This window comes from Protopterus annectens, chromosome 13.part0 (genome assembly GCF_019279795.1).
Source record: "Protopterus annectens isolate FY-2018-M chromosome 13.part0, PAN1.0, whole genome shotgun sequence".
Lineage (NCBI taxonomy): Eukaryota > Metazoa > Chordata > Ceratodontiformes > Protopteridae > Protopterus > Protopterus annectens.
In genome coordinates, this window is record NC_056747.1 from 665759587 (window position 1) to 665785748 (window position 26162).

Consider the following 26162-nt stretch of genomic DNA (forward strand, 5'->3'; position numbering starts at 1 on the left):
CATGTCTTTGGAGTAAATAACCTATACTGTTACAAGAATAAGTCATAAGGAAAAAAAAGAATTGGAGAATTAATTTGTATGTAAAGCTAAATCTAGCAGTAACAGCAAGCCAAGAACATAAAGCTGGGAATAATAAAGCTTACTAGTTTTGCACAAATGATTGGTTGTATCTAATAATCCTTATCTGTTATAATTTTCTATCCATTTCTTTTACAGAGGGAGCAAAAGTATAAGACTTCTACTCTGCAGGAATTCTGTTTCCATATTTTCTTAGTCTTAACCTTGGTTTCTTGACATAAAACTGTGCCCAGAAATGCAGAATCTGTTCCTTTAAAATGGTCAATAAATTCAGATGCCTTGTAGAAGTCCATTATCACCAGGCGCTGACTGAATGTTAAATTTAATTACAGTCAAATCATAGGTTCATTTTACATAAAATAATTAAACATGGATTAAATAGTAATATTACTTTCATTCTGTAAGTAACAACTACATACAATATGATTTTAGTGTCATAGAAGTCTCCATACTTTTCATGATTAAAAATTATAACTGTACCATACCTTAGCTTGCACTGTTTCCCATAATAACCACTCAGGCACTGTTCATTGCAAGCGATACCCTGAAAACCAGGGTTACAATCACATGTCCCAGAAACTTTATTGCATTTCCCATACTGACAGTGGCATGTCTGGTTGCAGTACCTTCCCCACCAGCCCTCTTTACATTCACACCTTCCTGTGTTCTGGTCACAAGGGGAAATGTGACAGGTACATGAAATGGCACACCGCTTGCCCCAATATCCTGTTCTACAGTGGCAATGCCCAGTATCAGGATCACATCTGGAAGTGGGCATGTTGCATAAACACTGATTCTGACATTTGGATCCCCACCAGCCAGGTTGACATTGACAGGTTCCATTCTGTTGATTGCAATGACCATGTGCTCCACACTGACAATGATTTTTGCAGTTTGTGCCCCAGTAGTTTGCCATGCAGGTGCACACTCCTGTGACAGGGTTACACTTTCCAGTTGGGTAACATTCACACATGTTTTTACAGTCAGGTCCCCAGTACTGGTTAGGACAATCTGAAAGGAAGACATTGGTATATCAGTTTAAAGGACATCAAACAGAGAATAAAAAACAACATGAAAGCTGACAGGTTTATGAAACAATGTTAAAACAGTTCAGTGTGGAATTCTCACAAAGGACCAAATATTCTGCGCTTAGGCTCAATGCACATTAATTAATTCATTTCTTCAGTATCATTGCTAGGCAGTGTCAGTACAGGACCTATATTGCAGTTGACTGACCTTGAGCACAGTGCTGTGAAAATGTAAGAGGGTAGTAGTGGTTCCATTACGCAAGTAAGCTGCACAGACAATCATCACAAATCTAACAGTTACTGTCATTACTATCCCTTTTTAAAGCAACAAACAGTGTTTAATCAGTTTTTGTACTGCCTCAATCTTCACAAAATTCTCATCTAATCTGCACAGTTTTAAGGAAAAAAAATCACAATGCATTCCTAACCCAACTAATTTTTGATTTGTAAAGGTTTTGACAACAGTCAGCTGAGAGCAGTGGTCTTTCAGGATATGACCAAGTCTTTTTACCTGGACATTCTAACATAACAAAAAGCTGGCACTAAATTACAATCTGGACTATATCAAGGTAGCACTGCTCAGTGCCAGACGTCTTAACCATACATTGCCAGATCTCAAGACTCTCCTCAAGTTAAACATGTCCATATCTGAGTTAACTTGTAACAGAGACTTGGTTTCATTGTAAAGTCAGCACTCCCCTTTACCAGGCTTCATGTCTGTGATGCATTCAGATCTCTTGGAAGCTGTGAGGCAGTGTCAATAACTGTCAGAGACCTAATATTCTCCAGATTCCCTGTGACCTTTAAACCAAGGTTAAACCAATTTGCATCCTTCTTCAGGTTGCCTTCCATCTACCTAGGCAACCTTGAAAGATTTCTAAATGTGCTTACTGAACTGCCCATTAATAAAAACACCTTTGTGATGGGTGATTTCAAATATTCATGGATTAGCTGGAGCACCTATACCACAATGGTGGGGTAAGGACAAAGATTCCTATTCTGAGTAAATGCTAACCCATTGCAAATATAGTCTCCCACCTCGTTTGGGGTAAGATCCTCTTCATCTCATTCTCATTAAAATTGCACCAACTTGCATAACTCCTGCAATATCCTTTCCTTTGGTCAAATCCAATAACAAATCAGTCATCCCCTCCTATATGGCATCTAAAGAATCAACAACAAACACCTCTGAAATCAAGGACTTTAAAAAGACAAACCTATTAATATTATTTAATCAGCAAATTTTTCAGACACCTTATAGCCAAAGCTGTTATTTGTGCCAATGAATTTTACTCCCATCTAACAAATAGTGTAAACCAAGAGGTCCCAGTCAGACTCAGGTCTATTGGGGAACACGAAAATGGTGGAATGCCAGCATTAATAAGTTCTATAATAAAAGAAAAAAAGTTTATAATAAGTCAAACTCTATATACATTAAGTATTGTACCAAAAGGTAAGTAAATGTGTATTAAAATGAGTATCCAAAGCCAAGGATAATCATCAATCCTCCTTTAACTACTTTAGATGATAAAGAAATAACACTCAGTATTGCTCATAAAATAATACCAGTATATCCTTCAGACAAATTTAGTGTCAGCTTTACACCAGAAATAGTCACTGAAGTTCCAGAATTTATAATTCCCTTCATCCCTCCAAGATTATTATAGCACATGTCCTAACTGAACTCTCCAAAGCTAAAAGTACCACCTCTATGGACCCCAATAATATACTCAGTTGCTTAAACAACAGTGCCAAACACACCATCTCAGGTATGTTCCAGAGATGTGGAAGATGGCTTATTATCTCACTTTATAAAGGGCCTGTACCTCAGATCTTGGGAACTGTAGACCATTCACCCTAACTAGCCTAATTAGCAAAGGCATGAAAATATTATATCTGATTTTATAGGTTCATAGGTAGGTACTAGGCTATCTGCCTGAAGGCATTTATAAGGCTAGCCAGAATAAATTGGCTTTCGCTTCCCCCTTAGATTAGTTCCCAGTGCCTCTGTCCAGCAGAGCTACTGAGGTGATCCCCAGGGTAAACTTTCTGTTTCCGATCCATTCGTCAAGGTTTCTCTTGAAGAGTGTTAGTGAGGAGCTCTGCCTAATGTTGATTGGAATCTTGTTCCAAAGCATGGGAAGCCTCTGGGACAGGAATATATCCCTTCAGCACGTCCTATTTATTGTTGTGGTGAGGTTTAGATCCCTAAAGCGTGTGGCTCGAGGGGATATGGTTTTCTTTAGGTGGAGCATGTCCATCAATTCTGGGTTGGACATGGCCTTGTATGTTAGCCAGAGATCACCTCTGAGCAGGCGGTATGCAACTGAGTACAGCTGGAGTTTCTTCAGTCAAGCTGCATAGGGCATCTGTTTGAGGTCAGTGATCCTCTTGGTGAGGTACTTCTGTGGTCTTTCCAGATGTTGCAGGTGTCTTGTAAGGTACATCCCAAATGGGGCGTTGTACTCTACGATGGGTCTGATGAGTGATGAGTAGAGGGGCACAATGACCTCTTTTGATCTGGATGTGTACCCTTTTGTGATTAGGTGGGCCACATAGAAGGATTTTCTAACCACTTTGGCAATGTGATTATCAAAAGAGAGATTACTATCTACTTAGGTCCCCAGATCCCTTATTACATCTTTCGTATTTAGGGGAGTACCACCTATGTGGTAGTTTGTGGGTACTTTGTTTTTTTCCCAAGGGGATGACTATGCACTTTTTGGCATTTAGCTTGAGGCCATGATTTTGACAACAGACATCTGTTTCAGTGAGACCCTTTAGGAGGATGTCTGTGTCAGCTGAAAAGTCAATTTTAGCCCCTAGTTTGCAGCTGTCTGCGAACTTGGTCAGCCATAGTCCTCCTGTGCTTGCCTGTACCTCTGAGAAGTATATGCTGAACAAGAGGGGTCCTAGGACTGAGCCCTGGGGAATGCCACTTGTAACCGGTTTATAGTCGGACCTAGCTCTCGCAACTCTCACCATGTGGGTTCTGTCCATGAGCCAGTTGTCAACCCATCTTGTGATGCAGGGGTTTATGTTCATGCTGGTGAGCTTGTCTATATTACCAGAATGGGGAATGGTGTCGAAGGCCTTTGCAAGGTCTAGGTAGGCTGTGTGTACCACCTTTCCCTCATCTATAGCCTTGGTAACTGTCTCAAAGAAGTCCTCCAGGTTTAGGAGGCATGATCTGCCCCTCACAAAGCTGAACTTGGCAGGGTCCAGTGTTTGGAGGTTCCCAATGTCTCTGTTAATGAGTTCCATGATGATGCGCTCCATAGTCTTGCAGACCAAGCTAGTCAGGCTTATAGGACAAAAGTTCCCGGGGTCTGTTGTGGCTCCACCTTTGTGGAGCAGAATAACTATTGCTGTGCGCCACTCTATGGGTACGTAGCCTGTGGAGAGGCTGAGTTTGGACAGTGTGTTTAGGTGAGGGGTTAGTTCGTCTTTGATCTCATGTAGTACGCAGCCTGCGACACCGTCCAGTCCCATTGATGCTGTGTTTTTGGCTTTGGAGAGGGCTGTTTTAACCTGAGTGTCTGTGATTTCAGGGACTCTACATTCTTCTGGTATGGTTATGGACCCCTTTGGGGGTGAGAGAGGGGTGAAGTTTGCACTGAACCTGTCTGCCAGGATGTTGGCGATATCGGTCGGTTCAGTGTATATTGTGCCATTCTGCACTAACTCTGAGCAGATCTGAGCATTGCCACTTAGATTTTTGCCATAACTAAAGAATGCCTTGTGGTTATCTTTGGAGTCCTTGGCAATTTTTCTTTTGAAGCTCGCCTTGGATGATTTTATGAGGGATCGTAGCTTCTTGCTGATACTGATCAGGGATGTCTTCCCTTCTTGGGATTTACTCTTTTCTGTACTAGTTTCCTCCTTCTATTGTATAGCTTGTTTATGGCAGGGGTCCACCAGACTGGTTTCCTTTTCTTGGAGGAGTGAGACTTGGTTTTGCTTGGGATAGCACGATCCATGTATTCTTGTAGTTGCCCGTAGAATGCATTAGTAAAGGATTTTGCAGCTTGGACAGTGTTATCCTTTAGCATGGGGGCTCTGAAACTTTCCACCTCAGTCTTACGAAACCTGAAGTTTCTTTTGAAAAGTTTTTCATGGTGGTTTCCTTGTCCAGGAGTGGGGGCGGAATGTGGATATCCAGAGTGATTTGTTTATGGTCAGATATAACCAGCGAGGGGTTGACCTCTGGTGTGGAACACCAGTCACCCATGTTGGTGATGACCAGGTCCAATATGTCCCCAGGACTCAACGAACATGTTTCATTGGTGCCAGTTCTTAAACTAAGATCTGCCAAACTTTGGCACAAAATATGTTCAGGGGTATTCTTATATAATCAATTTTATATACACAAAAAACAAACAAAAAACAAGTTTACATGGACTGTTTAATTTCAACTGGGTTATTTTTTAGTGAATCCATATTTTAGTATAAATACTTATTATTAGGTTTTTAATGTAAATATGTTTTAAAAAAAGGGGGGGGCATGTTTGTTTTATAGTTATGCACAGGTACTAGAATTATCACAAGTTTATATGCAATGCTTTGAAACATTAATTATATGTAATTATATCTTTATATCAGTGTTGAAGGACATTTTTTAAATAGATAGATGTTTGTATCGTATTTATTGTGAGAATGTACGTAATAACTTTCAGTATTAGTATTTTAATTTCATTTTATACTAATTAAATTTAAATGGTTTAGAATTTTATTTAATTAGGATCTATTATGACCTTGAGGCAATTAGGAGAGTGATATATAAGGAGGGAACACAAAGCACTCATTATTTCTGATGAAGTCCTGGATATACTAGGATGAAAATGTGGTGTTTTGTGAACGTTAAAATAAATAGTTTTTCTGCCCAAATCTACGCTGTGTTATTGGCTTCATTACGCTGGTTTCCTGAGTGCTTTGTCATGGTTGGTTTTTAGTCGTTTTTAAAGCACTTTTTCTCTTTTGTTACTTAGGTCCAATATGTTGTCACCTCTGGTGGGAGTGTTGACCAGTTGATCCAGGGCATTTGAGTTTATAAATTCTAGGAAATGTTGGGCAAGGGAGTTAGTACTTGAGTAGTTCTCCCAGTTAATGTTTGGGTAATTGAAATCATCCAATATTAGGGTGTTGGTAGGACCTTTGTTTCCTAGTGTTTCCAGAAATGTGGAATGCTACAATGTGAATTGCAGTTTTGCCCATTATTATTTGCACGTAGATGATCTCTGAAGCATCGTGCTGTGCCACTAACCTGGAGGTGTGGGTATCCTTGATGAATTTTGCCTTTTGTATTACGCTCTGGGTTCTGTGGCTGAAATGTATGGTATGAGTTGTAGCCTGGTAGTGCTGGGGTGCTCTCTGTTGCCATAAACCAGGTTTCTGTTACTGCACGTATATCAATTTTCTTCATACTGAGGAGTGCCTCGAGTGCGTGCATTTTGAGGTTTAGATTTCTGGCATTGAGCAGCATTACCCTCAGTTTTGTGTTACTTGTGCTATTTACGGTGGTGGGTTTATCTTTTGAGCCTTGCCTAAAAAAGGCACTATGGGAGTGGCAAGAGCCTTGGCCAGTATTTGAAAGCCTAAGGGTGACAGATGCAAGCCGTCTCTAGCGAAGCAGTGTGGCTTGTTGCGCATGTCATCCCAGGTGGACAGACACTGGATCCCCTTTGAATGACACCAGAAACTTAGCCAGTTGTTGAAATTGATCATTTTTTTCTTTATACTGTTGTATCATTCTTGGTGAGGGCAGGATGCTACTCAGGGTCAGGGTCATACCGGCCTGGGTTACGTGAACAGAGAACTCCTCCATGTCTCTGTTCATGTAGTCCAGGGTGATACGGCTCAGGTCATTCACACCAACATGGACAATGGCAAAGTCATATCTGTACTTGTTCTGGAGTGACCCGAGTGCTTGTGTTATATGGCGGATCCTGGCACCCGACAGGCAGCTAACAGTAACCTTCTCCTTATTCAGCCTAGTGAGTGGGACGTCAGTGTGCCTGACTATAGAGTCACCTATTACTAGTGTGTTGGGTATGTTATTTTGCCTTAAGGGCTGTGATTGCTTGGCACACTGGTTTTGTGAAGTATGTGTTTCATGGTTTGTGTTGGGGGGTGGAGATTGCTTGGATGGTTGCTTTGGAGGTCTCTATTGCTTTTGCAGATTTTTATTTAGAGTACGTTTTCATGTATTTATGTGTGTTTTTTGACGGTGCTGGTTTAATGGATCTATGTGAGACTGGTGGTGTGATGCAAGTATTTCCCTTCTCCTCTTGACTGTCTGATCCAGTCTTGGGTTGAGAGAGCTTAGCCTCCAGAATGGCTGTATAATTGCATCTCTCGCATGTATTAGTGTTTGGTGGTAGGCGACGAGGGTTGTCTGTGTACAAGAGGCAGTTGTGACATTGTCTCAAAATGCCCAGATTCACCAATTGGATTGGAGAGTACACCTGAAACTGCCCTTTGGACATGCCTGGATAGGTACAGTGAACTGTTTTACTGATTAAGCAATGATATAAAAGAAAAGTTATTGCTCTTGACCAACAACAATATGGTTTTGTCAAATTGATATTATGCCTACTTAGTTTAGTAAACATCTTTCAGAAAGTTATTAAGGCTGTAGATAGTGGCCCTGTAGTTCATATAACATACTTGGATCTGGCCAAGTCCATTAAAACTATTCACCATAGTGGAAATGTAAAGGTCTAAATATATAGGCCCTTATGTAGTAAGATGGATAGCAAACTGGTTGATAGAGTGAACCCATGTTGTTGAAATAGACAAAACAAAAAAGTAACTGGAACCACGAGCAGGGAAAAAAACAACAATTGTTTGTTCAAAATGTATAAAGTCCACAACTTACCTGAAAAGTTGCTTTTGTAAAAAGTAGGGGATGTTTATTCCAAAAGTTTAAAATCTACAGTGTACTTAAAAAGTTGTGTTAGATTTTAAACTTCTGGAATAAACTTTTTTGTTTTGCCAGCTTTGCCTCATTAGTAACGGACTGGTCACTGCACTGATACTGTTGCTTTACTGTTGTTGAATAGAAGGTACCATTTCAGAAAGCAAAAAGGTGACTAGTGGCATTGCTCAGGGCTCAGCTCTGGAACACCTTCTGTTTGTCATCTACTTGGATCTCCAGACCACTAATGAAGGCATATGGCTAACTAAATTTGTCAATGACTGTAAGTTTGATGTTGCTTGCCTAACATCTGATACCACATCACTGCACTAAGTGCTAAACTATACAAACCAATAGTTTATTAGAAACTGTTTTAAATTAAGTACAAAGACGTGAGGCTTTGTCACCTGTAGTAGACAGTTTGTGATAGCATCATAGTCCAGACTGATATGGCCATCAGAGATCTTGGTACCTTCACAAGCAACTCCCCAGACTTTGATCACAACATAGCAACAGTAGTCAGAAAATCCTTCTACCTATCTAATTATTTAATAAAAGCATCTCACCCAGATCAAAAGAAGTTATCATTCATCTGTATACTATGCCCTGATAAGAAGAATTATAGAAAATGATGTCCCATTTAGTAAACAACTATCAAAATACATCATACAGCTAGAAAGACCCCAGATGTTCCTAACTAAAACAGGCTTGAAGCTCTATCTCTATACACGTGTCTCTTAGAGACTCCTGCACAGTGATATATGTCTAGCATTTTGTGCTTTTAAGGACCATCCTTCCATGATCTCCTGCACCACCACAAAACAAATGGCTCCACAAAAACTCAAAATAAAAAGTTGAAACCCACCAAATGGTTGAACAGATTTATTAATCAACACTTCCCCATCTCTTGAATATGTTTTCATTACATATAAAGCAGAGTGATACATTTATTTATTTTTTTTTAAGTAAAACCTTGATAATTGAATGGACGCCCTTAAATTTTCATGGACCTAATTTGTTTTTGCCCCTTAGAGGAAGCAGGTATCTATGAGGGTGGGTACTGGCAAGCTGATAATGCTTCATGGTGACTCTGCTTTGCAAACTCTTATAAATATATGAAAACCTGTGGGGCTGTCCATTGATACTAAACAGCTTTATCCCTGATTTCTTTTCTTACTCCAAGTTCAGAGAACACCTTGATTGGCTGGATGACTGGTCTGCACTTAACCTGCTTCAAGGAGGATACCTCAGGGCTTCATGTTAGGACATATTGTTGTCTTTACTCATACAAGATTCTTCAGTAAGCTGTAAGCCTGCACCAGAAGCAAATGGCAGGACATGCTTTAGTGCATTACCGTACACTTTCATGTCATCATCTCTTCTCCCTAGAAAAGTAGATCTACATGGAAACTGGATAAATGTTAGCTATTCCTGAGCAAGTCCAAGTCTGACTCACCTTGATTCACATATCAGATATATAACTATCAACCCTGAATCTTAACACTTAGTCAGACAGATAGGATTGTGACCTCCATAAACAGTGGCTAAAACCAGGAAAGATTTTTATTCAAACATAACTAGCTACCATGATCCAGGACAGACTGAAAGCATGCAGATGTGTGTGCAGAAATGGGGGGAGCAGACTGCCTGGGTGCTCCCTCTTTGCCATAAGTTTTTTCATGTTTATGAGCCAGCTTACTACAACCTTTCACTTTTCCAGTGCACATCATCTACATTAATCTGCCTACATATAGAAATGCAGTCGAGACTGAAAGCACCAGTGTATCTAACAATAAACTTTGGTCTGAGCCACTTATTTGTTTTTTTGTTTTTTTCATATCTTTTTTTCTTCCACTTTCCATGCTGACAGTCTCGCCCTGCCCCCAATCACTCTATGGACCTGTTTATTCCTCTGCACAAGAACCCATTGGCTCATTCATTCTGGGGGGAAGTTGAACTATCTGGGAGTAGGAGAGATCATCCACATGCTAGGTAATGGAGTTTTACAGGTTTATGTCTTAGCCTCCCATGTACATACCTAGTCATGTCCATGAGTTGGATGTGGATGGACTTTCTCAATGTACATCCACATCTTCTAATATGACATAATTGATTGGCTCTGCTCCTTTGTAGGCTGCACCCTCCATGTGAGTTATTGTCTCCACCAGGGCTTCAACCACAGAGAGTGTGCACTGACACATGCACTGTACACTTCTCCCAGAGGTGAGCAGATGGAATATTGTAATTCCTCTTACCCCCGGACTAGCTCCAGCAGCTGCCTGAGCCACTACATGAACTCCGATCTCTTGGGTCATAGCCAGGGCATTACCTGTCTATCCAATGGAGCTAATCAGGCTAAATCACTTATGACAACAGCATGCTGTACTTTACCTTTCACCTTGTGGCTCTGCTTTCAGTCTCCCCATGCTTTGATTCACTTCCTTTTGCAGGTGGTTCTGAGGGACTCCATTTGATCTTCTCAAGTCACGCCATCAGATCAAAATGTAGCAAATGTTCCCTAAGACTTCTTGTTCTTAAAGTCTGCCTTTAGTTGTTTTTCACACATTCCAAATGATGGAATGAAAGCCCTTTCGTGTCATTTTTAAAACAGCACCTCGTACAGAAGGGCACACATATCTGCACTTAATCCAAAGTTGGATTAGATTTTTGATTGGTTGAGGAACTTGAGAAGCTTTTTACCGAGTTTTACAGCATACAGCCTGCAAATATGGAGGAAAGATATCCACCTACAATCCTGCAAACTATGGTTTTAGAATATGCCTGGTCAGGAATACAGGCAGATTGCCTTATTGTCAGCTGTCCTTTCTGAATGATGGGGATTTGTAATGACACCCGACACTGGCTGGGTCACAAAAACCTATGGGTAACATTAGTAGTGATATCAGACTTGGATTATGTGACTTTTGCTGTGGCGTATTATGCTAATGGCCCACCACTTAAGGGGAAGAGGAAGACTATGGGGGATAAAGGCACTTTTAGGCCAGCATTTATCTGCCCATATCCCCAGTTACTGTACAAGCCTTGAGACTTGAAACACACTTGGTGTACTCCTGACGACCATGAGGTTACTTTCCCTAGGATTGCTTCACAAGGTCAGACACAAGGTTCAGTAAATAAAATAAATATATTCTTAAAGTTTTAAAAAAAGCACAGATTGTGAGCCCTTTCATCCTAAAAAGGACTTCAACAGACAAAGAAAGTTTTATAGACTGAATACAGTGAGTTGCGACAAAATTGATTAATACAAATCATACATGCATTAGAAGCATGAAAAAAGCATTAACACTTAGTTAAATAACTGCCTTCTGTGAATGGGAAATGTTGATGCATCACATTACCATAACATTACATGCTAAACAAGTCACTGTCAAAGCCAGTGGTGGTTCCAGGCACAATAACTAGCAGTGGAGTTTGGGAAGACCAAAAAATAAAATAAAATAAAATAAAAAAAAGTAAAATGTATAAAATAAGCAAAGGATACATACATATAGTCCTATAACCAAATGAAATATCAGGGCAACCTTTTCTGAATAGTATATCATGGGTCTCATTGAATACACAGCATACTTATCTAGTAATTTCAGGCATAATAAAACATTCTACCTTACTAGACTGCCCAGCAAATGTTTCATAACCTTACACTTGGCTTTTTTAATGTATAGATATGCATAGAGATAGTCTTCATCCTTATTTTCTAAAATTCTCTTGCCCACAACCAGGCCACTGATACCCATAATATACACTCCCCTTACCATTACCACCAACAACAAAGGTAAACTAACCCGTACAAGTTTTTGTGTATCTAAAAAAGGCTTCTGATACTTTAAATTACTTACTTCTCATAATCAACTGCTCATGATTACTTGCCATAAGACAACAAAAGAACTAGGCTAGCTCCATTTTAAGCATAGCCAGTTTCCTTTTTCATGCTTGAATAAACCTAACCCATTTGCTGTAAGATTGGATTTACCCATCCCATTGTCAGTAATTATATATTACCCCTAATGAGAATAACTGGGATCATACCATAGATAATTTGAGGGGACCCATGCATGGGATAAAACATTTGGGAGCTGCCTTTTTCCATTAGTAGTACAGGGAACAGTCATGGGGTAAATTTTCTGTTACCCATCTAGAGATCCAAGTTGTGCTTGAATATGGACAGGGATGGGCTTTGTTTTCCGTGGGTGGAGACTTTTGTTTGTTATCTAAACAACAAAACATATATAACAAAATATTTATACAAAAAAAATCACAAGGCAACCATGACAGACATACACAGTTCCTGAAGGCTAAGCAATTTGGCTTTTACTGCTCACACAGTTTATTAACTTCTTATCTCTATCATAAAAAAAGAAGTTATGTACTCACCATAACGTTCTATGTGAAGTTGTCCTCTCTCGTCATCATTCTTTACTGATAGGATAGCGTCCCTAGCACCATCTTCCCTGGGTGGCTCATGGGAGTATATTCTTCAGAACAATGGAACCAAAAGAGGCCCTGTCCCTGGAGGCCATGTCAACTTTGTAATGAAACTCACACAAAAGTTCCTGAAGTCCACAACACAACTCACAACTTGTAAGCCCAACACAGCTCAACGAGTCAGGAACCACGATAGTACTGCAGTTAGTTTCTTTTATTAAAAAACCATGCACCAACGATGACACTATTAGTTGAGCGCTTTCATCTAGTGAATCTAGATTTCTTCAGAACATCAGACAAACTGTTTGAATACACTTTAAATACCTTAATTTCCCGCCTTTTTCTGAAAACAATTACCCAATTACATACATTTAACCCTATGCATCACTTATGCAGTAAAATATCCATCTCAAACTTGATTAACCATCTTATCCTTTAACTCTATTGCAAACTTACTGCATAATGTGCTGTTGTTAAAATATAACTTGAAACACATCAGTATTCACAAATGAATCATATTATTACTGTATGTGCAAATACTGCTGTTATGGATTAAAAAATATAACTAAAATATATATGTTATACTAAAAAATACAAAATTTGATAAATAATTTGATAAAATGCAGTACAAAAGAATCAACCAACACAATAACTGTTGTTACATACATAGTGATAGCTTATCTTGTATAATATCTAACATTTTTATTTGCCTCAATATTTCCACAAAATCAAGATTATACCCTCACTAAGGGTTTAGTAGGAATTACTTCATTTAGGCCAGGTGGTGTGGCAGCCTCAGCAGCTGCCACTTGATTTCTTTTCTCCCACAATGGCCTTTGTATTACCTCCTCTAGGATTTATACTGACCACATCCAAAATACCAAATTTAAAACCCGTGCATGTCTCGCTATTGAGTATGTGACGGACAATGCTATTGGTATCGTTTCTCTTAATGCAATAGGTGTGGTCATAAATTCTATTTTAAGAACCCGTCCGTCATTCCAACATAATAACTTTGACATGTGTCACAAATAGCTAGATATACCACATGTCTAGTTAAACAATTACCATGTTTAAAATGAACCTTAGTTCTATTTCTGTCATTTAATACTATGCTTTTGCCTTCGTATATATACTTACAATAACTACAGCTCCCACACTTCGTAGTACCCCTTTTGAAGGTCTTTGTGTCTTGTATAGCACTCTGCCTTATTTCTATAAGCCTTTTGAGGCTATTACCTGTCTTATACACAAAATTGGGTACAGGGGGGATTTTGTCCTTAATCACTGAATCGCTTGTCAAAATGTGCCAGTGTTTGGTAATAATTTGCTTAACCTGCTGTGTATAATGTCCATACTTCACAATACAGGCCCTATTATAATATTCACCCTCTGTATTGTTGTGTGGATTGTTCTTTTGAATACCTATGCCTAATAGTGGGGGAAATTTTCTACCCCATTCCTGGGTTACATATGCTGTTAAATCATCCAACATCTTGTCAGGGTATCCCTTTTCTCTGAACATGGCCACCATAAAACTAACCTCTTTAAGCATAGTACCCCTATCTGCTGTCATCCTCGCTGCCCTTATTAACTGTCCTTTCACTATATTGTACTTGACTTTGTATGTATGGGCACTAGTGTAATGCAAATAACCATTGCTATAAGTCTCTTTTCTATGTATCCTGGACTGAAATGTCTTTCCATCATTATAGACATATACATCTAGATAGTTTATTCCTTGTCTATCAAATTGGTGAATAAATTTTAAATAATTAGTAGTACCATTGATGTAATTTATAAACTCTTCTAATTCTTGACTATTGCCTGTCCATAAAAGAAACATATCGTCCAGGTATCTTACATAAGTTTTAATTTTGCTCATCCAACTTGTATTTAAAATGTAAGTTGTTTCCCAATCTAGGAGAACCATGTTGGCATACATGGGGGCACACTGCCCCCATTGCCACACCTGAGATTTGTTTATAATATTCTCCTTGAAAAAGATATAATTATGGTCAAGTACTATTTCCATAAATGAGGACAGTAGGGCAATCTCTTCTTGTTGTAACCCACTAAATTTGTTAAGGCTCTGCATAAAGCTGTCTATTCCTTCATTCTTAGGAATACAGGAGAACAGTTCTTTAACATCTACAGTGACAAATATGATATTAGGTGACCACAATTCCTGTTTGAATATTCCCAGGAATTCCCAGGAATCCTTCATTATATGCGGTATACATTTGTACATATGTTTCAATCTTTTGTCCACTACTTTACCATATGGGAATGTCTTACTCGCACTCCCTGATATTATAGGTCTGAAGGGTGGATCAATCAGATCTTTATGTACCTTTGGAATGCCTCTTATAGTTGCCAGGATGGGGTACTCAACCTTCAAAACTTATAAAGCTCTTCGTCAACTCTATTGTCCAATAAAAATTCCTCCAAATAAGAGTCTATTCTATTATGGGCGATATTGACCTGATTTAATGAAGATACCTCGTACAGAGTTGGATCATTAAGTATTTCGAATATCTTGTTGCTATATTTTTCTTGGTCATACAATACTATACCCCCACCCTTGTCTGCAACCATAATCCTGACATTTTCCGAACAGATGGAGTCAATCAATGAATGTATTTTATTAACCATAATTTGGTCCTTTTTCCGATATTTACATTTCTTATATAACTTGTAAATGTCATCCTGGATCACTTTCTCCAATGTTTCCAATGTTTTCACCATAGGTGCAATGAAGAGGTTTTTTTAGAAGACGAAGAGCAAAACAAGTGGTATACAGTACATCGGAAGGGGAGGGGGGTCCCCAGGTGGAACAAGCACAGATAACACAGATTTTAGACAATGCCATTGTACACAATAACACAGCCCCAAGTGACTATGCATACAAGGACAATATAGACAATGGACTAGGTCCCCATATTACAATTGATGAGGGAGATGTCAAGATTTATAATTATAATACCTATGAAGTACCACTAGAACTGGCGCAAGTATTCTCAAAAGGCATGAAGTTCATACCTGACAAATCACTGGATTTGGTGGATGTTTTGGTTGAAGTAAAGTTATTCCTAAGAAAAATAAATCTAGGGATATTTTTCCAGAATAGGCCTCAACATGCATACATAAGTTCCGATTTAAGGAAAAAAAGTTCCTTTACACCACCTATGGTGAAAACATTGGAAACATTGGAGAAAGTGATCCAGGATGACATTTACAAGTTATATAAGAAATGTAAATATCGGAAAAAGGACCAAATTATGGTTAATAAAATACATTCATTGATTGACTCCATCTGTTCGGAAAATGTCAGGATTATGGTTGCAGACAAGGGTGGGGTATAGTATTGTATGACCAAGAAAAATATAGCAACAAGATATTCAAATACTTAATGATCCAACTCTGTACGAGGTATCTTCATTAAATCAGGTCAATATCGCCCATAATAGAATAGACTCTTATTTGGAGGAATTTTATTGGACAATAGAGTTGACGAAGAGCTTTATAAGTTTTTGAAGGTTGAGTACCCCATCCTGGCAACTATAAGAGGCATTCCAAAGGTACATAAAGATCTGATTGATCCACCCTTCAGACCTATAATATCAGGGAGTGCGAGTAAGACATTCCCATATGGTAAAGTAGTGGACAAAAGATTGAAACATATGTACAAATGTATACCGCATATAATGAAGGATTCCTGGGAATTCCTGGGAATATTCAAACAGGAATTGTGGTCACCTAATATCATATTTGTCACTGTAGATGTTAAAGAACTGTTCTCCTGTATTCCTAAGAATGAAGGAATAGACAGCTTTATGCAGAGCCTTAACAAATTTAGTGGGTTACAACAAGAAGAGATTGCCCTACTGTCCTCATTTATGGAAATAGTACTTGACCATAATTATATCTTTTCAAGGAGAATATTATAAACAAATCTCAGGTGTGGCAATGGCGGCAGCGTGTGCCCCATGTATGCCAACATGGTTCTCCTAGATTGGGAAACAACTTACATTTTAAATACAAGTTGGATGAGCAAAATTAAAACTTATGTAAGATACCTGGACGATATGTTTCTTTTATGGACAGGCAATAGTCAAGAATTAGAAGAGTTTATAAATTACATCAATGGTACTACTAATTATTTAAAATTTATTCACCAATTTGATAGACAAGGAATAAACTATCTAGATGTATATGTCTATAATGATGGAAAGACATTTCAGTCCAGGATACATAGAAAAGAGACTTATAGCAATGGTTATTTGCATTACACTAGTGCCCATACATACAAAGTCAAGTACAATATAGTGAAAGGACAGTTAATAAGGGCAGCGAGGATGACAGCAGATAGGGGTACTATGCTTAAAGAGGTTAGTTTTATGGTGGCCATGTTCAGAGAAAAGGGATACCCTGACAAGATGTTGGATGATTTAACAGCATATGTAACCCAGGAATGGGGTAGAAAATTTTCCCCCACTATTAGGCATAGGTATTCAAAAGAACAATCCACACAACAATACAGAGGGTGAATATTATAATAGGGCCTGTATTGTGAAGTATGGACATTATACACAGCAGGTTAAGCAAATTATTACCAAACACTGGCACATTTTGACAAGCGATTCAGTGATTAAGGACAAAATCCCCTGTACCCAATTTTGTGTATAAGACAGGTAATAGCCTCAAAAGGCTTATAGAAATAAGGCAGAGTGCTATACAAGACACAAAGACCTTCAAAAGGGGTACTACGAAGTGTGGGAGCTGTAGTTATTGTAAGTATATATACGAAGGCAAAAGCATAGTATTAAATGACAGAAATAGAACTAAGGTTCATTTTAAACATGGTAATTGTTTAACTAGACATGTGGTATATCTAGCTATTTGTGACACATGTCAAAGTTATTATGTTGGAATGACGGACCGGTTTCTTAAAAATAGAATTTATGACCACACCTATTGCATTAAGAGAAATGATACCAATAACGCATTGTCCCGTCACATACTCAATAGCGAGACATGCACGGGTTTTAAATTTGGTATTTTGGATGTGGTCAGTATAAATCCTAGAGGAGGTAATACAAAGGCCATTGTGGGAGAAAAAGAAATCAAGTGGCAGCTGCGGCTTGAGGCTGCCACACCACCTGGCCTAAATGAAGTAATTCCTACTAAACCCTTAGTGAGGGTATAATCTTGATTTTGTGGAAATATTGAGGCAAATAAAAAATGTTAGATATTATACAAGATAAGCTATCACTATGTATGTAACAACAGTTATTGTGTTGGTTGATTCTTTTTGTACTGCATTTTTATCAAATTATTTATCAAATTTTGTATTTTTTTAGTATAACATATATATTTTAGTTATATATTTTTAATCCATAACAGCAGTATTTGCACATACAGTAATAATATGATTCATTTGTGAATACTGATGTGTTTCAAGTTATATTTTAACAACAGCACATTATGCAGTAAGTTTGCAATAGAGTTAAAGGATAAGATGGTTAATCAAGTTTGAGATGGATATTTTACTGCATAAGTGATGCATAGGGTTAAATGTATGTAATTGGGTAATTGTTTTCAGAAAAAGGCGGGAAATTAAGGTATTTAAAGTGTATTCAAACAGTTTGTCTGATGTTCTGAAGAAATCTAGATTCACTAGATGAAAGCGCTCAACTAATAGTGTCATCGTTGGTGCATGGTTTTTTAATAAAAGAAACTAACTGCAGTACTATCGTGGTTCCTGACTCGTTGAGCTGTGTTGGGCTTACAAGTTGTGAGTTGTGTCAACTTTGTAATGAGTTATAAATGTATGAGGTCTTGACCATGTTGCTGCTGCACATATGATCTCTATAGGTAACCTTGTCCTAAAGGCCTGTGAAGTTGAGATAGAGCTAGTTGAATAAGCCTTTGCCTTGTTTGTCAACTGTTTGTCTGCTGCCTGATAAATAAATGATATACAATCTGATAACCACCTGGAGAGGGTAGGTTTTGTCACCGGCAGGCCTCTTCTGTTTTCTGAGAAGGAAACAAAAAGTTGATCTGATTTTCTGTAATCCTTGGTCCTATGGAGATAGAACCGTAGCTGTCTGCGAACATCAAGTTGATGAAGTATGTACTCTGCCTTATTGCCATAATTTGGGAAGAATACTGGAAGCTCAATGGATTGGTTTAAGGTGAAATTAGAGCATACTGTAGGTAAAAAGAAAGAGTTAGTACGTAATGATACCCTATCCTTATGAAAAATCAGGTATGGTTGTTTTACTGTCAAGGCTTGCAATTCAGAAACTCTTCTGGCTGAAGTTATAGCTATAAGTAATATGGTTTTCCAGGATAAATACTTCAGATCACAGGATGAAGCTGGCTCAAATGGAGGAAGAATTATCCGAGACAGTACAAAGAATAAATCCCAAGGTGGAAGAGGTGGTCTAATAGGAGGCCTCAATAAATTAGTGCCCCTTAAGAATGCTTTCAAAAGTTTGTGAGACATGATAGTAACTCCATTATGTCTGACATGATAGTTTGAGATAGCTGCCATTTGCACCTTAATCGTTGCTGCAGCTGCACCTTCCTGAAAAAGTTTGGTTAAAAATTCCAATATACATGGCAAAGGGGCAGAAAACGGATCCACCAAATTGTTAGCAGCCCATATAGAAAACCTTTTCCACTTACTGTGATAGATTTTTCTAGTGGACATCTTGTGAGAAGAAATCAAGATGTGCTGCACTTTTGGGGAAAGATTATCTAGCCTGGCTAAATTGGGAAGCAGAGCAGCCATGCTGTCAGTTTTAGGGAATGAAGCAATGGATGAGGACTCCCCGACTAATTTGTCAGGAGATCTGGAGCTGGGTCCAAATCCTCCACTAGATGAGGCTTTAGGAAGGGGAACCAAATCTGTGGAGGCCAGTAAGGGGCTATTAGAATTAAGGTCCTGCCCAATTTGCTGGCTTTCTGAAGGAGTTCGGGAATCAATGGAAATGGTGGAAATGCATAAAGGAGTCCCGGAGGCCAATCATGTATGAGCGTGTCCCTGGTGATTTCCCCTGTGGAGGGAATCAGGCCAAAGTAGCTGCTGCATTTTGCTTTTGTGGCCGAAGCAAAAAGGTCACAGCAGGCTGGCCCCATTTGCGGAAAATCCTTTCCGCCACCTCTTTTTTCAAGGACCACTCGTGAGGCATGAGAATTGCTCTGCTGAGTCTGTCTGCTATCACTTTGGTTTTCCCCGGGATGTGCATTGCTATCAGAAACCATTGGGAGGACGTGGCCCACTACCATACTCTCAGGGCCTCTCGACATAGGGGGTAAGACTTGGTTCCTCCTTGTTTGTTTATGTACCATACAACTGACATGTTGTCTGTTTGTAATGCAATTATACCTTTCGAAAGAGAGTCCTGAAATGCCTGCAATGCCAGAAGCACCACTCTCATCTGTAGTACACTGATATGCAAGTGAGCCTCGAAATCTTGCCACATGCCTCGAGCTGTTCTTCCCTGATAATGTCCCCCCACCCTATCTGGGAAGCGTCCGTGGTCACCGTGGTTATTGGAAGAGAGGGATGTATTGGACGGTCCTTTGTCACTTGGTCGGAATAAAACCACTATTGAAGATGCCTCTTGCAAGCTCCCGTCAGAATTATTGGGTGTGATAGAGGAAGGTTCTGCATTGTGAAAACAACATAAACTGTAGTATTCTCATATGAAGTCTTGCCAGTGGAACTGCGACTATCGATACTGCCATTGTACCCAGTACCTTCATGATTGTTCTTGCTGTGGATCTCAATTTGTGTAGAAGGCCCTGAACCTGTTGTTGGAGAGATTGAATTCTGTCTATTGGTAATTTGAGAGACATGTCTGTTGTGTTTATTTCTGCACCCATGAATATAATGTGCTTTGATGGCAATAAGGCAGATTTCTCAAAGTTTATTGTAATCCCTAACTAAGTACAAAGATTCATTGTGGCATCTCTTGTCTGTATAAGATGATGCTCGGTGGTGGCGGTTAGGAGGCAGTCATCCAGATACAGAAACACTCAGAATCCTCAACGTCTCAGGTGAGCTGTGACTGCTGCCATGCATTTGGTAAACACTCTGGGGGCTGTACTGAGTCCAAAGGGCAGAGCTCGAAATTGGAAATGACTTGCTCCCAGCTGAAAGAGCAGATGACTCCTGGATGGTCTGTCCATTTTGATGTGGTAGTACGCATCCTGAAGGTCTATAGAGCACATCCAATTGTCTTTTTCTAGAAAGGGAAGTATCAACTGTAACAGGACAATCTGTAACTTTGTCTTTTTTACAAATTTGTTTAGTTTGCTGAGATCCAGAATGGGTCTCCAGTCCCCTGTCTTTTTTGGCACTAAAAAGAATCTTGAGTAAGTTCCGAACCCACTCTGGTCTGCGGGGGTTGATTGGATGACTCTTTTTTGAAGCAATTTTTGAACTTCTATGATTGCTTGTTCCCTAAGATTGGGTGGAACATCTGGGAGGCTTTTTGGAATGGGAGGATTTGACATAAAAAGGGATGGAATAACCTCTATCATTATTATTATTGCTTGTACCCACTTGTCTCTCGTTATTTGTAGCCAGGCCTGTGGGTACAACGGTAGTCACCCCCGACTGTCTCCAGAGTAGGACAGCTGAGCCTCTTTTCAGGAGCTCTGCAAAGGCCTACCATAAAAAAATTCTCGGTCACCTTGGTTCTGCAGACCCCCTCTGCCTCGTGGATGGCATCTTCCATTATTACTTCCTCCTCTGCCCTGGAGGAAGATTCACCCTTTGTGTCCGGAAAGACTCTGCAGGACTTACGGAACCTCATTTTTCCCCCTTTGGGACCCTTGGGATAGGGTCTAGAAGGGGTGGAAAAACAGACCCCTATGGCAGAAAGAGTCTTCCCATCTTGTTCACATTGGGTAAGTGTGTCCTTAACTTTAGGCCTGAACAGGAACGATCCATCAAACGGGGTATTAGTAAAAGATGACTTAAAGGGTTCTGCAAAGTTGCACAAGCACATCCAGGAATGTCTCTGTAGGGCTATTCCAGAACCCGCTGATCTACTCGCCCCATCTGCCACATACAATGTCAGTCTCATGGATGAGTTAACCACAGAATTTAGGTTAGCAAGCTGTGAAGGTACCTTATCTGAGACCCCAGCAGCTATAGTACCCTGTAGGGTATCCCTGAGCTCTTTGAGGAGATCCCTTTGAAGCCTTGTGAAATGCAGAAGATAATTCAACGACCTAAGGGTAAAGGCCACTGAAGAAAATACGTGCTTTCCATACCTGTCCATTGTCCTGGACTCTTTGTTCGGGGGATGAACAGTGGAGGAAGTGTCTGAGAGTTCCTTTTTTATGGCTGCCGCCACCACCATGGCATCGACAGGTGCTCCTTTTGTCAGAAAGGTTTTGTCTTCGGGGCAGTAATAACTTTATTAGGTCTCCTAGGGACCGGTTCCATGAATCTGGAGCCTCCCATGCCTTTTGACAAATCAAATTCATTCATTTGTCAAAAGGAGGAGTCACCCAGGTGGATGAGGGTCAAGACCCAAAGGCTTTCAGGTACACAGACTCCTCCTCAGAAGGGGAAAGGGACTTCCAATCACCTCTCTGCCTAAGAATTTCCAGGATGTCTGATAAGGAGACATCCTCAGAGGGCGACCATGGGGACCCTTCTGACCCCTCGAGATCCATGTCAGATGTGACAGACTCATCAGGATAGTCTACATGCTTCCTCTTGTATACTCTCTTCCTTGGAACCTCTTCAGTGGGACATTCTGGAGAGGCCTCAGAAGATAGGGTCTCACCCACTGGGGGAACCTGAAGCCCTGGATCTCTATGCTTGGGAGGAAATGTTTGGATAGAGGCTGGCACTGAAACTCTAGTGGATAAAGCACTCAGTTCCGATAGGTGGATTGTCCGAGGGGACAAATCTTTCCTCATGGCCTTGAAGGCCCCCCCTCCGGTGACCCTACGAATCTCCCAGTTTTGAAGAATTGTAAGGACCAGTCAGAACCAAAGGAGTAGGCTCCAAGGCCGAGGTGGGAGCCGAGCTCACCTGGGCCGAGGCACCAAGAGGTAAAGTCGAAGCCGAGAAAGACTCGATTTGACTAATCCTCTCTGAACCAACCTGTGAGTGTCGGCTCCCAGAAGACTCCGATGGTTCCGAGGTTGTCAGAGTGGTAGGCACAGAAGGGCCTGTAACAGGTCTCAGTTCCACGGGATCCAACACTATCGGTTCCAAGAGCTCCAGCTCCGAAGTTCAAACTGGAGTCAGAGGAGGAACTAAGGCTGGAGCGGAGGGCAGAGTCAGAACCGAACTTCTCAAAGTCGATTCCGATAACAATTTAGCCAGAGCTGGGTCTTTTAGGAGCCTCTGCACCACACGATCCAAATTGAATTCAGAAAGACTCCTTGAAGACTTAGATGCAAAGCTTCTGATTGTAGAATCAGAGACCTTAGGAGCAGGGAGACTGGCGAATTACAACAGCTACCGGTTCCAAAGGAGATGGAGCAGAAACTGCAGGTCTCAAGTCTGCAATAGTTGAAGGGAATGTCTTAGCCAGTTTAGAAGATGGTGTAGAAGACCCCAAGGAAAAAGTAGAGGGTCTTTTAGGAGGTCTGGGTGCATCCTGACCCTTTTCCAGAGACTCATCAAAAGAAGTTTTAATTAAGCCCTTCAAAATGAGCTTATTATTCCTCTCCTGTAAAACCCTGGAAGACTAAGATGAATAAGCCAAAGCTTCTGATTGTAGAATCGGAGACCTTAGGATCAGGGAGACTGGCTCCAAGGCTGGTGAGCATCTCCGAATTACAACAGCTACCGGTTCCGAAGGAGATGGAGCCGAGTAAGAAGAACAGGGTCTTTTAGGAGGTCTGGGTGCATCCTGACCCTTTTCCAGAGACTCATTAAAAGAGGTTTTAATTAAGCCCTTCAAAATGAGCTTATTCTTCATCTCCTGTAAAACCATGGCACTAAAAGAATTACAAATTGCACAAGTTTCCTGTAGGTGGATAGGACCCAAACAATAAACACCTTCTATGTGCCCATCAGTAATTGACATTTTTTTGTCCACACTTGGGACATTTCTTAAAGACCAAAGGCTTAACCTTTTTTTGTGGTTTTGACATTACTCCTGCTAGAAAAAGCACAGTAATACACACACACACACACACACACACACACACACACACACACACACACACACACACACACACACACACACACACACACACACACACACACTGGTAGGTGTCCTTCTAAATTAAATGGGATCGAACCCAACAAGCTTAAATATGCACACATGGTCTCTGTAAATATAAGAAAGAACTATTGTAGGGTAAACTTTGAGATAGGGAATAAGAGGATGTAGAGTAAGAAACAACAATTTCTGAAGTACTGATAAGTGACTAAATAACTCCAAGATAACTACTATTTATCTAAGACTAGAAACTTTAAACTCTAAACTGCAATAATGGAGTTACACTAAAAACTGTAGCGACAACCCCAGAGAAGCCTGAACGGAGAGTCACACTTACTATCTATATATATATATATATATATATATATATATATATATATATAGGTTCATAGGTAGATACTAGGCTATCTGCCCTAAGGCATTTATAAGCCTAGCCAGAGTGTATTTGGCTTCCGCCTCCCTATTAGATTAGCCTACTGTGTCTCTGCAAAGTAGGTCACAGAAGGTACCCTTTTAAAATTAGTTTACTGTGCCTCTGTCTAGCAGGGACACAGAAGAGATCCCAGGGGTGAATTTGCGATTTCCCATCCACGCGTCAAGATTTCGCTTGAAAAGGGTGAGCGAGGGGCTATGTCTAATATGAATTGGGATTCTATTCCAGAGTGAGGGGAGCCTCTGGGAAATGAATCTGTCCCTCCAGCATGTCCTATTTATTTTTGTGCTGAGGTTTAGGTCCCTGGAGTGTGTAGCTCTAAGGGACTTGGATTTTTTGAGGTGGAGCATGTCCATTAATTCTGGGTTTGACATGGCTTTGTATATCAGGCATAGATCGCCTCTGAGTAGGCGGTAAGCAACTGAGTAGAGCTGGAGTTTCTTTAGTCGAGCTGAATAGGACATCTGTTTGTAGCCCATGATCCTCTTGGTGAGGTACTTTTGGGGTCTCTCCAGTTGCTGCAGGTGTCGGGTAAGGTACATCCCAAAAGGGGCACTGTATTCAATTATGGGCCTGACGAGTGACGAGTAGAGGGGCACAATGACCTCTCTTGATCTAGATGCGAACCCTTTCATGATAAGGTGGGCTATATAGAAGGTCTTTCTAACCACTTTGGCAACGTAATTATCAAAGGAGAGATTACTATCTATGTTGGTCCCCAAATGTCTAATTACTTCTTCCATACTTAATGGATTACCACCTATGTGGTAATTTGTGGGCACCTTGTTTTTTCCAAAGGGGATGACTATGCACTTTTTAGCATTTAGCTTGAAGCCGTGGCTCTGGCACCAAGCATCCGTCTCTGTGAGACCCTTTTGGAGGATGCTTGTGTCAGCTGGAGATTCGATTATGGCCCCCAGTTTGCAGTCATCTGCGAACTTTGTCAGCCATAATCCCCCCGTGTTAGTCTGAACCTCAGAGAAGTATATACCGAACAAGAGAGGTCCCAGAACTGAGCCTTGTGGGACGCCACTTGTAACTGGTTTGGATTCGGACATGGCACCTGCAATTCTGACCATGTGGGTTCTATCTCTGAGCCAGTTTGCAACCCATCTTGTGATATAGGGGTTGATATTTAAGCTGGTAAGCTTATTTATGATGCCCGAGTGGGGTATTATGTCAAAGGCTTTTGTGAGGTCCAGGTAGGCTGTGTGGACTACCTTACCCTCATCTATGGCTTTGGTAACAGTTTCAAAGAAATCAACTAGGTTTAAGAGGCAAGATCTGCCCTTAACAAAGCCGAATTGGGTAGGGTTCAGTGTCTGGAGGCTCCCAATGTCTTTGTTTATGAGTTCCATGATAATACGCTCCATAGCTTTACAGACCAGACTAGTCAGGCTTATGGGGCGATAGTTTCCAGGGTCCGTTGTGGTACCACCTTTGTGGAGTGGGACTACTTTAGCAGTATGCCATTCTTTGGATACATATCCTGTAGTAAGGCTAAGTTTGAACAGTGACTTAATGTGAGGGTTCAGTTCTTCTTGGAGCTCATGTAAGACACAGCCTGGGACACCGTCCGGTCCCATAGATGCTGTGTTTTTTGCTTTGGAGAGGGCAGCTTTCACCTGTGCATCTGTGATGTCAGGGAGTTTACATTCATTTGGGATAGGCATTTCCTCCTTTGGGGGGGAAGGGGGGGGGGTTTGCACTGAATCTGTCTGCCAGGATGTTGGCTATGTCTGTAGGTTCGGTATATTTTGTACCGTTATGCAACAATTCAAAGCATATCTGGGAGTTTCCGCCCATGTTCCTGACATAACTAAAGAAGGCCTTGTGATTATCTTTAGTGTCTAGGGCAATTTTTCTTTTGAAACTGGCCTTTGATGATTTTATGAGGGATCAAAGTTTCTTGCTAATACTGATCAGAGATGCCTTCCCTTTTTGGGATTTTGCTCTGTCATGTAGTAGCTTCCTCCTTCTGTTGTATAGCTTATTTATGGCGGGGTCCACCAGACCGGTCTCCTGTTTTGGAGGAGTGAGTCTTGGTTTTATTT

The 26162-nt window shown here is 40.4% G+C and overlaps 1 protein-coding gene across 1 annotated transcript in view; it reads right to left on the reverse strand.

Annotated features, from left to right (window-relative positions):
• SCARF1 (scavenger receptor class F member 1) overlaps positions 1-26162 on the reverse strand; it is a 509524-nt gene that overhangs the window by 299879 nt on the left and 183483 nt on the right. Inside the window, exon 4 of the mRNA XM_044054355.1 lies at positions 564-1089. Within this exon, the coding sequence (XP_043910290.1) occupies positions 564-1089 (526 nt within the window). The remainder of the gene's footprint in view (positions 1-563; positions 1090-26162) is intronic.